Genomic DNA, 14,084 nt, shown 5'->3' on the forward strand with positions numbered 1-14,084 from the left:
CTAGACCTAACAACTTTGAGCTCAGCCAAACATATACGGGTTGGCAAGCTGCCAGACACCTTTAGGCTCATCCAAGTGTTGAGTCTATATATATATGGATTTGATAAGCTATTAAACCTGTTATCATTGGGTTTAGCTAAGCACCGAGTTCAAGTACATAAGGCTCGGGTAATCTTGTTAAGCTTCATTTTGAACTACGAGATTATGATGAGTTAAAAAATATTTTTGTTCTAACGAGTCAAAGTTATTTTCTCTCTTTGACGCATAAGAGGTTTTGATGCTATCTAAAAAAAAAGATGATATTTTACTCTTCCTTGAAGATATTGCATCTTTAACATCTTAGGAAACTAGTTATAAAAGACAACTCTAAGTTCTTAATTTAAATTTTTAAACCAAAATTTTAAACATAACTCTTGTCTTTCTTCAAATATTTCTCTATCAAAAAATAAAAAAAACATAGTATTTATAATAATTATCTCAATCTCAAGCAAAAGTCTAATCAGGAGATTATTATAACATGGCTTAATTTGTTTTTAAAAAATAAAAGATGGGCACTTCTCTTGCCGAAAAATTGGTGGATTGTGCTAAGGCCATTGATATTATGCTCTTGAAGGAGATCTTGGCTGCCAACGAGTCCTTATCAAAATCAACAAAATCATAGACCGTTAATACCTTCCTGCTCAGTTTTGCGTGACAACACAGAATTACCAATTAATTTTCTCCTTTCATGTGGTTTACTTATTTAAAACCAAAAAACCCGTGAAGGATCCACCTTACTGAGTTCAGTGTTGCGATAAATTTCGTGCAAGACCACACTTGTTTTAATGATATCATCGAGCAGTCACCTGGCCCGGCATCATTCCGGTTGACCTCTGCCGGACCGCTCTTGTCCGTAGATGCTGACCATACCCAACAAACACTTGACAATCTTCACGAAGCAGCCAAAAAGTTTGATATTGATTTTGAAGTGAGACGTTTGGCTGCTAATGGTGCTGCTGATACTGTTGATTATGTTCTCAAACTCACAAGAGCAAGTGAGGATGAGACGGCTGTGGTGAGAAGGGAATTTCAACTCCACAAATCGCTCACACTGGCAGGTGCAATAGAGAAGGTTTTATCAAAAATTGAAAGAACTGAAACTGGAGATTCAAGATTTCTTGGAATGTTTTTGCATGTCGTTCCTCTATTACTCCATTGTTTTTGACTCCCTATACAAGGACAATCTCGAAGCTATCATCAATGCCAATCGCTGCAAGGTGTTGTGGGATATGTTCTTCTTTAGGAGTCAAATTTGTAATATATTAGCTCAGGGAGGCACAGACCAGATTGAGCGGCATGCATGAGACATTCGCTCATTGGCAAGACCGACGTTCACGACGGATTTTTCAGGGTTCACATGCCTGAGTACAGGTTGGAAGAAAAGGATCGGAATCCAGTCCTACGCAGGAAGGGAATCCCCTTGATTTTCAGCTCAGCTAGGAAACCTGATCCTACTCAGCTCAATAGCGGTGAATAATCTCATTAGCATTGTTTTTTTCAATAATTTCTATTCATCAAGTAGTTATTCTAACATGTTGAGGGTGATATCTCTATCATGCAGAGTCAAATATGAACACCTGTAATTGTGGGGGTAGATATAGACAATTATGATAAATTCCATGAAAACCAGCCTCATGATCCTCACATAATTATAGAAGAAATTATGTGGTCTAGAAAGGTATATCCATTGTATATTTCTCTTAAGTTCAAAAAACAAAGAAAAATAAATTAAATAGGATGGTAAAACACACACAAACATCATTTCAATTAGTTCAGTAAGACGCTATGAAAGAACAAGCAACACAAATCACTATATATAATTTGACAAGCACCATCAATTATCTTCATAGCCTCTTTTTATTTTTCATCATCTACCAGAATCAATAAACACTATCACTTGCCTTCAAATTCTAGGGTAGGAAATCAACGGTCATTGTTTTTTCACCTTTTATTTTATTTTTATATTTGTTGTTGTTTTTTATTTTAATTCTAGACAGAACAATTTATTTCTTTTAAGGGTAATAATGTAAATTTATGATACCATAAAAAAATAAAATACTCATTTTGTCTCTAATCAATTAAAAAATACCAAAATATTCCCAGAACGATTCTATCATCAACCAAGCATTGGCCTATTAGTGAAGGTGAAAACACTATTCCATTTAAGTGAATGTTTTTAGGCCATGTTTGTTTCCTGGAAAGTAGTTTCCGGGAAACCATTTTCCAAACTTTCCTATGTTTGTTTGTCATTAGAAAAGTTGGTCAACGGAAAACACTTTCCGGTCAACGGAAAATACTTTCTAGTCAACGGAAAACACTTTTCGGTCAACGAAAAATACTCCCCGGTCAATTTCAGTCAAAGAAAAATTTAGCTTGGTTTTCAGAAAAGTGTTTTCCCTTTAGCTGTATTTGTTTTCCGGAAAGTGATTTCCGGGAAATCACTTTCCAAATTTTCTTGTGTTTCTTTGTCATTAGAAAAGTTGGTCAATGGAAAACACTTTTCAGTAAAAGGAAAATTTGGCTTGATTTTCAGGAAAGTGTTTTCCTGAAAAATTTGGAGGGAAAACACTTTCGGAAGTTTGTAAAAAATTTAGAAATATCATTATTTGCTGATTATATCAAATTTAATCCTCAAACTTTTGATTGCTATATATATTTTGTTTTGAATATTTATTTTTCAATTTCATCTCTTAAAATTTTAGTTTTTATATTAACTTTGGTCCTTATTTTTATAATTGCTATTTGCTTTTTCCTTATCATTTTTTTATTGAAATTTTTTATCTATCAAATTTGATCCTCATTCTTTTTATTGTTACTTAATTTATTTGAGATAATTTATGAAATTTTGATTATTATTATTTTAATTTCTTCATCTTTTATTTTTTTTTAATTTTTTAGATTTGATCTGTATTATTTTTATTATTATTTATTTTATTTGAGATAATTTATGAAATTATATTTTGTTTTCAATTTCATTCTCATTCAACTTTTTAATTTGTAAGATTTGTTCCTCATTATTTTAATAAACTTGAGAAAAATAAAAATATTAATAAGTTATTTTCCAGCTCATTTTCCATTACATAACCAAACACTGGAAAGTGTTTTCCAACTTATTTTTCATTACACTACCAAACATCGGAAAATACTTTCTCGGAATTCACTTTTCCGGAATTCACTTTTCAAAAAAAAACTATTTTCCAGCAAACAAATGGGGCCCTAGGTAAACAATGTTTTCACCTTCTCCTCCATTTTTTTATTTTTATTTTTATTTTGTTTTGTGAGTTTTTTTTTCATTTTTAAAATCTGATTTTTTAAAAAAAAAATTATAACAAAAATTATTTAATAAATTAAAAAAAATCTTTCAATTTGATTAATTTTGAGTTTAGTGTCTCGTCAAGTGACTGGATCATATTTTTATTCTTACAGCCTTGAAGTGGAAGAAGCCCCGGCTGACTAAGTCAATGAAAAGAGACTCAAGCAACGTCCTGAATTTATTTTTTCCATGAAGAAGAATCAGTGCGATTTCCCCATATAATTTTGTAGAACATTTTTATCTTTAACATTTTCTTTTTAAATTAAGCTCAGAAAAGAAAGTGTCATATTTCTATTATGACAATCGCGGTTGAATTAACCAATCCTGCGTAATAAGCATACATGCATGACCTAATCCTCACCGTTTCTATAAAAGTTGAATTACAACCGCGGTTGCCCTACAATAACACAGGAGGAGGAGTAAACTGTCAAATTTTGCAATTCAGAACCACCTAGAGGCAATCGGCAGACCGCAATAGCAATCAAGGAAATGATGTAGACTGCCCATATAGCACATTTGATGCCAAGAGGGAATGGAGTTGTTATGGCGAAGAAAAACGTTGTGGCCGCTAGGAAGAACGCAACTTTCTCCAACACCTTGGATGCAGTCGGAATCTTTTTTCCAATAAACGGTAAGACGAATAGAGAAGCAAAGATAGCTACAACCTTAAAAACAACCACTCTAAATACAACCTAGGACCGTAGAATTTTGCAATTCAGAACCACCTAGAGGCAAGTGCAGAAGACAATAGCGATCAAGGAAATGATGTAAACTGCCCATATAGCACATTTGATGCCAAGAGGGAATGGAGTTGCTATGGCGAAGAAAAACGTTGTGGCCGCTACGAAGAACGCAACTTTCTCCAGCACCTTGGATGCAGTCGGAATCTTTTTAGTAGGGCAAAAAAAATATATGCTAGGGCAGCTGCTCCAAGAAGAGTTTTGTTAGTTTAGCATTAGAGCTCTTGAGCCAAGAAGATGAGAGAAAAAATAGTTTAAAGGGATGGTAGAGAATGGGAGACACAGAAACAGCTCCCACGTTCTCCTCATACCTTACTTTCTTTCTATAATAATACTTCCTTTCCCTCCCCCCTCCCTCCCCCCTCACACACTCACGCATACAAGTACAGGCCCTCCCAATTGACAAAATGTTGTCTATTTCTCCAAGAAATTCTCAAGATTGCCCAATCAAAATTCACACCACATTGTGGTTCCCCTTGTCCTTATTGCTAGCATTTGTTTGTTCACCATATAACTCTCTATATATATCGTCCCAGACTGAATTATAGTCCATCACAATTCACAAGACTCCCTCAAATCTCTCAGTATCTGCTTCTTGTCTGTTCAACATATAACTCTCAAAATCATGGGTAAGTGATCGTTTCTTTTTTATATTTCCCACTTTCCTCTACGTACTCCTCCGTCATTAATTTCGGACATTCTTTTTCTTTGTTTTCTTCTTGTTGATGCTCAGGAAAGATCAAGATTGGTGCAATCAAGATGAAGATCGTGGGTAAGAAGTTTTATACTACTTTCTATCTGAATTTCTTATCTCATGACCCAACCTTACCAAGACAACAACACCTGATGGTATTAAGTCTGATTTACTCAGGTTTATCATGCAAGTTTTGTTGATAATTAAATTTCCAAGTATTTATTTCATGTAAGTGTATCTATGTGCCAATTAAGTCTTATTTATTTTATCATTTCTCTCTTTGGGTTGCAGAATTTCTGCTCCAACTCTTGCACCTTATAACATCACGCCTGCCATCAATACTGCCAGCTGCTCCTCCTAATATTGACGACCTGGAATCGCAATCATCGCAACCCCTTCCTTCTTCTTCTAATACCACCTCAGAATCACAATCACCAACAGGAGGGCGGCCGCCTCTTACCATCAACGAATCACAGCGAAACAATGTTCTTGACGCGAAGCCGGACTTGGAAACGGAACTAAGGAAGACACTCCTGAGTTTGTGCTTCACAGCAGCAATTCAAATCACGATTCAGTACGGACAGGCTGCTGACTCTGAAGCCCACTACCCCATCATTTTGATCTCCTTAGCTGTTGTAGCTATCTTTGCTTCTCTATTCGTCTCACCGTTTATTGGAAAAAAGATTCCGACTGCATCCAAGGTGCTGGAGAAAGTTGCGTTCTTCCTAGCGGCCACAGCGTTTTTCTTCGCAATAGCAACTCCATTCCCTCTTGGCATCAGATGTGCTATATGGGCAGTCTACATCATTTCCTTGATCGCTATTGTCTTTTGCACTTGCCTCTAGGTACCGTGGTTCTGAAATGCAAAATTCGACAGTTAATTGTGCCATAACTTCCACGGTCCTAGGTTGTTTTAAATATAAATAAAAGCACAACTCTTCACCAATCAGTTCAGTTAGATTATTTTTTAGTGCATTTCTTTTTAATTTTCGCTTTAAACTCTCCAAGTCTCTCTGTCTTTTTTATTTTTTTATGTTATTTATTTGTTTTTGCAAACCAATGCAAATCAAAATGCAGCATATTATATATGGTTCCGAAAATTAGTAGCAAGGGAAAGGAACTTTAATACATGCTGGACACGAATTTAAAGACATTGCAGAAGCTATAAATTAATATATTTAATTATTTATGAACAACTTGGAACCTAGCAATTAATAGATTTGTCAATCATTGGGTTTTGCCAGCGTTACTTAATTCTTCCAAGAAGATTAATCAATCCATGTCAGAGAAACAGGCCCAACATAAAATTAATCAAAAGCCCTATGTAGGCCTACTCCATCAGATTGCCCAATCAAATCCATTCGTAGCCCACCAAAGCTTGAAGGCCCGTATCAATATTTTGTGACATTGAAATTGTTGGGTTTGTGGCGCCGAACCGTACTTTGAATTATAGTATTTTTTATAACAAAGATTTCAAGAAAGAGTTTTTAATAAAGTTCATGCAAAATTATTATGTGTTAATAATTAAATACTTTAAAAATTATAATTAAAATAAAATACAATTTTAATCACATCTCTCCACACAATCAAACGGACCCACGTCAAACAAAAATAAACACAAAAAATACATGGTATGTTTGCTATGGAAGGAAAAATACAAGTTCTTTTTCCCCATGTGCACATTGCAATTAATCCATAATCGGTGCACAATGAATGACTATGAACTATGAAGTGAAGCATATTAAAAGCATCATTTTTTTCTCGGGCCAAGCTTCGTACCTCCTAATTAACAAGCTAGGTTTTTATAAATTCAAACCAGCAGCTATTTCAGAGAGCTATTACAGTTTAAATTCGAATGAATTCAGGGAATTATGAAATATTTCTAACCCAGCAAGTGATGGTGAGGGAGAGATAGTTCTCGTTTGAATGCAAGCGCTAGAAACAAATGAAGGAGGACATCTAAGGTGTGGCAATACTTTGACGAAGTTAGAGAAAATGGAGAAGTTTGGCCCAAACGCAAAAGTTATAGCAATTAAAAATAAAATAAAAATTATTATTTTGATGTATTTGTAAGTTAAAAATATTTTAAAAAATAATTATTACCACACTCACAAACACACTATAAACATAGAGGGGAAAACACAAGGGGAACTAAAAATATGTACAGACACCTAAAATCTATTAGTTTAATATGACTTGAAGTCAAGTGGTTAGTTACATGTGGTATTAATATATTCATGTGAATATATGTTTATTATTAATAAAAACTTAATTTATCTTTAATATTTATATAATATAATATTAATAAATTTAATATTTGATATATGAATCTAGAGTAAAGATAAAGTTCAAGAGATAAAAATATTTTGCAAAGAAAATTATAAAATTATACTTTGATTATGTTACATGTTATCTTAATCGAGGTAACAAAGAGGCAGACATTAAATCTAACATGAATTATATGAAGGCACTTAGCGATTCAGAGATGATTTATCACCCTAGGTGAATTAAAAAAAAATTCATATGTTCTCAAATAGTATTAACAACAAAATCCTTGACAAAGGTGGAAATAAGATTTTTTAAAAAATTCAAATCTTAGTCAAATGATCAATGAATATTATGTAGAGAACAAATATGATTTAACATGATAAATATGCTTTATGCTTTAATGTTTAATTAGAACATTATTAATAAAAAGATATTAATTATACTGAGAAACTGGTCGCCAAAAGATTAAGTCAAACCATTAATGATTTTTTTAATATTTTGGGACCATGACGTGTTGCTATACAATGCATCTAATGTTTAAATATAAACTAATCAATTGTTGAATAGATAATAAATTAAATTGTTTAATTTATTTAATTCTATCCAATTAAAAATTGTATTTGGGTTAACATGTTACAAACTTAATGAGCCACACATATATTAAGAACTATTAGTCAAAAATTAAACTGAGATAATTTAATTAAGTATGACCTGATTAAAATAGATTTTAGAAATTAAGAACTATAATATAATTAATACATAGATTATATATCTACACCTAGAAAAATCAAATATGGACTTGATTGAATTAATTTCTAAATTTTTTTTGAATTAATATATGGATATTATTAAGCAGGTAAATTGATATATTTTTAATTTATATGAGTTTTTAGATTTTTTTTATAAATAGTATTTTGTATGATTATTTATTAAACAAAAAAAACTATATATATAAATTATCTACCGCATATCAATCTTGGACACCAATTTAAAGACATTGCAGAAGCTATAAATGAATATATTTAATTATTTATGAACACCATTGCACCTTCCATTTCATAGATTTGTCAATCATAGGGTTTTGCCAGCGTTACTTAATTCTTCCAAGAAGATTAATGAATCCAAATCAGAGACAGAGGCCCAACATAAAAGCCCTATGTAGGCCTACTCCATCAGATTGCCCAATCAAATCCATTCTTAGCCCATAAATATACCCCATCAAAGCTTGAAGGCCCGTCTCAATATTTTGTGATATTGAAATGGCTATGGAGTGTTTGGCACAGTCGTGGTTGAACTGGAATTTTAAAAATTTTTCAAATTTTTGTTTATTTTAAATTAATTTTTTTGTGTTTTTTTATTATTTTAATATGTTAATATCAAAAATATTATTTTAATAAATTTTCAAATAAAAAATACAATTTCAAACACCAAGATATGACATATCGCTTATACCGAATATGAACAGCAAATTGCGTTTTCATCACTTACAAGGAAAAATAAAAGTTATGTTTTCCCTATGCCTATGACCCCTCCAGATTGCAATTAATCCATAATCGGTGCTTAGACAATGAATGATTTAATTAATAGCTACCTTCAGGTTTTTTCGAAAAAAAATTAGTTAAGTGAATCCTATTAGTTTTTTCTTTTTCAAAAAGCAAGAAAGTGAAAACATTATTTTCAAATGTGTCAGGTGAACAATGTTTTCTTTCTTTTTTTTTCAAGTTTTTTTTTTTATTTATGAGTTGTTTTTTATTTCTAAAATCTGATTTTTTAAAAAAAAAAATCTTATAACCAAAATTATTTAATAAATTAAAAAAAAAATCTTTTTATTCAATTAATTTTGAGTTTAGTGTCTCGTCAGCTGACAGGATAATATTTTCATTCTCACAACCTTGAAGCGGAAGAAGTCCTGGCTGACTAAGGATCTATTTAATAACACGATGAAAATCATGTTTTTTAAAATTTAAAAATATTATTTTTATTAAAAATTATTATTTTATTATTTTTATATTATTTTAAAGCACGTATAAATATCAAAAATAAATTTTAAAAAATATAAATAATTTATTTTAATATATTTTAAAAAAATATTTTTAAACCACTAATATATTTTCAAACACATTCTCAATAAATAAAAAGAGACTCAAGCAACGTACTTAAATGGTAGGGGAGGTGAAAGCCTTACCAGATTCTTCCACACTCTTGTTGAAAGCTAGCTCCATTTATTACTCAACAAAGCCTCCTTTTTTGTAATAATAATAATATAAGTTTGTAGTTTTCATTGTAGCCACGATGTTTTTCATCACTGTTTCAATCCTCGATCTTCCCATCTGGTATCAAGGGAGCTGCATGAAAATCTCAAATCTCTTGATTAGTAACGTAAATCAATATATTTTATTTTAATTTGGATTCTCATTTAAACGAATCAGAAATAATATAATAACCCAATATTATTGGGCTTAACAAAATATTAAACCCAAATATATATGACTATGGTAATTCTATTAGACTCTATTTTGAATTATAATGGGTCAAAAATATTTTTTCTTTAACAAGTAAAAGTTATTTTCTCTCTTAGACATATGAAAGGTTTTGATGCTATCTAAAAAAGATGAAATTTTAGTTCTCCCTTGAAGATATTGCATCTTTAACATCTTAGGAAAACTAGTTATAAAAGACAACTCTAAGTTCTTAATTTAAAATTTAAACCAAAATTTTAAACGTTATTAACTCTTGTCTTTCTTCAATTTCTCCATTAAAAAAAATAGTATTTTATAATAATTATCTCAATCAAAAAATATAAATTTTTACAAGCTCATCACTATCTTGTGATCAATTATATTAATTTAATTAGATAAAATAAGAATGATTAAACTCTAAGACTGGGTCGTCATTAAAACTAAAAACTGCTAGCAAAAGTCTAATCAGGAGATTATTATAACATGGCTTAATTTGTTTTTAAAAAATAAAAGACGGGCACTAATTCTCTTGCCGAAAAATTGGTGGATTGTGCTAAGGCCATTGATATGCTCTTGAAGGAGATCCTGGCTGCCAACGAGTCCTTATCAAAATCATAGACCGTTAATACCTTCCTGCTCAGTTTTGCGTGACAACACAGAATACCAATTAATTTTCTCCTTTCATGTGGTTTACTTATTTACAACCGAAAAACCCGTGAAGGATCCACCTTACTGAGTTCAGTGTTGCGATAAATTTCGTGCAAGACCACACTTGTTTTAATGATATCATCGAGCAGTCACCTGGCCCGGCATCATTCCGGTTGACCTCTGCCGGACCGCTCTTGTCCGTAGATGCTGACCATACCCAACAGACACTTGACAATCTTCACGAAGCAGCCAAAAAGTTTGATATTGATTTTGAAGTGAGACGTTTGGCTGCTAATGGTGCTGCTGATACTGTTGATTATGTTCTCAAACTCACAAGAGCAAGTGAGGATGAGACGACTGTGGTGAGATGGGAATTTCAACTCCACAAATCGCTCACAAACATCATTTCAATTACAACTTCTTAATGTAATTAATGATATTGAAAAAAAAAACAAAATTGAGTTCTGTAAGACGCTATGAAAGAACAAGCAACACAAATCACGATATATAATTTGACAAGCACACCATCAATTATCTTCATAGCCTCTATTCAATTTTCATCATCTACCAGAATCAATAAACACTATCACTTGCGTTCAAATTCTAGAGTAGGAAATCAACTGTCGTTGTTTTTTCACCTTTTATTTTATTTTTATATTTGTTGTTGTCTTTTATTTTATTTCTAGACAGAACAATTTATTTCTTTCTAGGGTAATCATATAAATTTATGATACCATAAAAAAATAAAAATACTCATTTTGTCTCTAATCAATTAAAAAATATCAAAATATTCCAAAAACGATTCTATCATCAACCAAGCATTGGCCTATTAGTGAAGGTGAAAACACTGTTTCATTTAAGTGAATGTTTCTAGGTAAACAATGTTTTCACCTTCTCTTCCATTTTTTTTATTTTTATTTTTATTTTGTTTGTGAGTTTTTTTTTTAAATCTGATTTTTTAAAAAAATATTATAACAAAAATTATTTAATAAATTAAAAAAAATCTTTCAATTTGATTAATTTTGAGTTTAGTGTCTCGTCAAGTGACTGGATCATATTTTTATTCTTACAGCCTTTGAAGTGGAAGAAGCCCCGGCTGACTAAGTCAATGAAAAGAGACTCAAGCAACGTACTGAATTTATTTTTTTATCCATGAAGAAGAATCAGTGCGATTTCCCCATATAATTTTGTAGAACCAGTCAGAATCCTTCTTTTTTATTATTTGCTACGCATGCTAAGATAACGTAACCTTCACCTAACGATTTGCTCTTTTTTTCTTTCTTTCTTATTTAAGACTTTAAGAAAATGATTAACTACCTAATGCGTTTTAGGTCTTGGTCTTCCTCTGTTAGCTTCTTAAAGTAAGCTATCGAATCCAAATATTAAATTGATATGGAAATTTCAAGGAAGCAATAGCTGAATAGAAAATGGAAATTGATGTCTAGAATGACATTTCTGGGCTGATCTTTTCAGCTTAAAATGGTCACTTGTTTCTTATGATCATCGCCCATTCACTAAAGTAAAGTCATTCAGTTCATTGACAGCCATTTGTTATTGCTTGTTGCTCAAAATGGCCACTCTTCTTCTCAACAAACTGTTAGACTCTGCTAAGGCGATTGAAGATGGTGATCTGAATCTTGCAGAGTCAGTTTTCAAGGAGATTAAATGCCTAAATGATGCGAATACCAGCACAGCAGCAAGAAAACTTGTCAGATTCTATGTTGAAGCGCTCATTCGGAGACTCTACAAACTGTATCCTCGAAATCCTACTCCATTAGCACCTTCCACGGATTCATATTACATCAGGTGCTGGCGATTTCTTCCCTTCGTATGGTTTGCAGAAAAAAGCAGCCACCATTCCATCCTTGATGCCGTTGTTGGAAAAAAGAAAGTCCATGTTATCAACTTCTCTAATATGGAATTCAATATGCTGATTCGAGATTTGATGCGTGATCTAGTGAAGCAGGTGGGCAGTGGAATGTCCTTCCAAGTAACAAATATCAGACCTAAACTGTCAAACAATGAAGAGTACCTCCAAGAAATGGATCGCGTACTAGCTGCAGAGGCTAAAACACTTCGCCTGACAGATTTCAAACTAGACCATGTATTTGCCAATACTGCAGCAGGTATTGTTGAATCCACTCTCAATCTCAAAAGAACAAGCGAGGACGAGGCGATAGTTGTGAAATGGGAGTTTGAACTTCACAAATTGATCTTAGTGCCCGGTGCACTCGAGAAAGTTCTGTCAAAACTGAAGGAACTCAGACCAGAAATCATGGTAATTGTGGAACTGGAAGCCAACCATAACAGTCCTGATATCTTGGACCGACTTGCCCAATCATTCCCATACTACTCCAGCGTATTTGACTCCGTAGAGAAAGATACGCCCGAACATGATCTCGAAAACAAGATATCGTGGGAGATGGATTTTAGGCGGCAGATCACTAATGTGGTGGCGCGAGAGGACATCCAGCATGCTGAGAGACATGAAACACAGGCTTGGTGGCGAGATCAGCTGCGTGGTTTAGGATTTCATCCTGTTCGCCAGTGGTTCAACCATGTAAGGGGTTTTCTTTTCAGTGACTTGACTCAATACACTATAGAAGGAAAGAATGGATGTCCCTTACTATGTCGATACACTGTCCCTCTAGCAATCACATCGGCATGGAAACCCGAACTTGCTCAGTCTGATGGAGGTGAACAATTTTTTTGTTTCAAAAAAATGATATCAAACACCTCACATTTCTTTACTATGATTATTATTATTGTTGTTTATTTTTCACTACAAATGAACGCAAGTTTATAAATGTCAGTTGGAAAAATATATTTGAGGTTAGCAACTATTCATTCATGTGTATTGAGTAAGGTCTTCTCTCACAGTCTCTGAAAAGCTCTTTGTTCTTGAATTTTGCATATTTTATTTATTTAATTAGAGGGAATGTGAGGTTTACTTGTGATTATTTGATCATTAAAACTCTGAAACATCTCAATTTAAAAGGCTGAAGCTATTAAATAAGAGTCGATAACATGGTGAAATGCTAATCATGCAGGATCGGACAACAAGGAGAACGTGGGCAGTCCAGAATCCATGTTGTTAGGTCTAGAGTTCAATGATCTTAGCATAATAAAAAATGAATGCGAGGAAGAAGGTGATCCTACTATCATGAGAGAAGGAAATGTGTGGTCTCCAGAGGTACCCCATCCTGTATTTGCCTGCATGCTTTTTATCAGATTGCTATTTGTTTATAATTTATATAGATTCCTAGGGAGATCGATTAATAGGATACTCAAATCTTTAATATTTCTTTCATACATAAAGAGTTTGATTGTCTATTAATTTTTCTAAATTCTTTGTTATATCCTGCTATAGTTTTTGCAATTCTCCTCGATGAATGAGATTGCTTCTGCGGTTTTTGCAGTGCCCCTCAATCAATGAGATTGCTGCTTCAGCTGAGATATTTGACATATTAGAATATGTGTGTCATGTATATAAGCTGCCCCTGGCACTAACATGGATATTGGATGGTAGAGAGCCTACCAGAAATTCTGAGGGGAATGTTGGTGGGAGGAGCCACTGGTGGTGACTTTGAAACACTCAGAGGGGATAAAACACACTGGTTTTATTACAAAATCCGAAGCTTACAATTAATTAACACAAAAGCTTAAACACACCCTCTCTCTCTCTTTCTCTTACAAGTGTTCCTCTTAATTCTCTCCACGGTGGGATGGTCAAAACACAATTTTGACAACTTTAATTTTTGAGCAAAGATCAAACACCACTTTAAACCAAAAAGCTCTAGTTACTTTTGGAGATACCACAAAGGTTCCATTCAAAGGTAAAGGCAACATCCCAGTCAAGATGAAAAATGGCGATTCCAGCTACATCGCCGATGTCTATTATGTCCCAGCCATAAAACAGAACC

General features: G+C 32.9%; 2 protein-coding genes across 2 annotated transcripts; both read left to right on the top strand.

Annotated features, from left to right (window-relative positions):
* The first annotated feature begins 547 nt into the window (after positions 1-547).
* Positions 548-1,516, top strand: LOC140955803 (DELLA protein 2-like). The gene is made up of 4 exons (XM_073410509.1): positions 548-633; positions 766-1,111; positions 1,218-1,333; positions 1,411-1,516. Exons 1-4 carry the CDS (start codon positions 548-550, stop codon positions 1,514-1,516), a joined length of 654 nt encoding a protein of 217 aa, XP_073266610.1.
* Positions 1,517-11,538: 10,022 nt separating this feature from the next.
* Positions 11,539-13,876, top strand: LOC118061311 (DELLA protein GAIP-B-like). The gene is made up of 3 exons (XM_035074739.2): positions 11,539-12,857; positions 13,212-13,354; positions 13,581-13,876. Exons 1-3 carry the CDS (start codon positions 11,732-11,734, stop codon positions 13,743-13,745), a joined length of 1,434 nt encoding a protein of 477 aa, XP_034930630.1. The 5' UTR covers positions 11,539-11,731; the 3' UTR covers positions 13,746-13,876.
* The last annotated feature ends 208 nt before the right edge of the window (positions 13,877-14,084 follow it).

Source organism: Populus alba, chromosome 7 (assembly GCF_005239225.2).
Source record: "Populus alba chromosome 7, ASM523922v2, whole genome shotgun sequence".
Lineage (NCBI taxonomy): Eukaryota > Viridiplantae > Streptophyta > Magnoliopsida > Malpighiales > Salicaceae > Populus > Populus alba.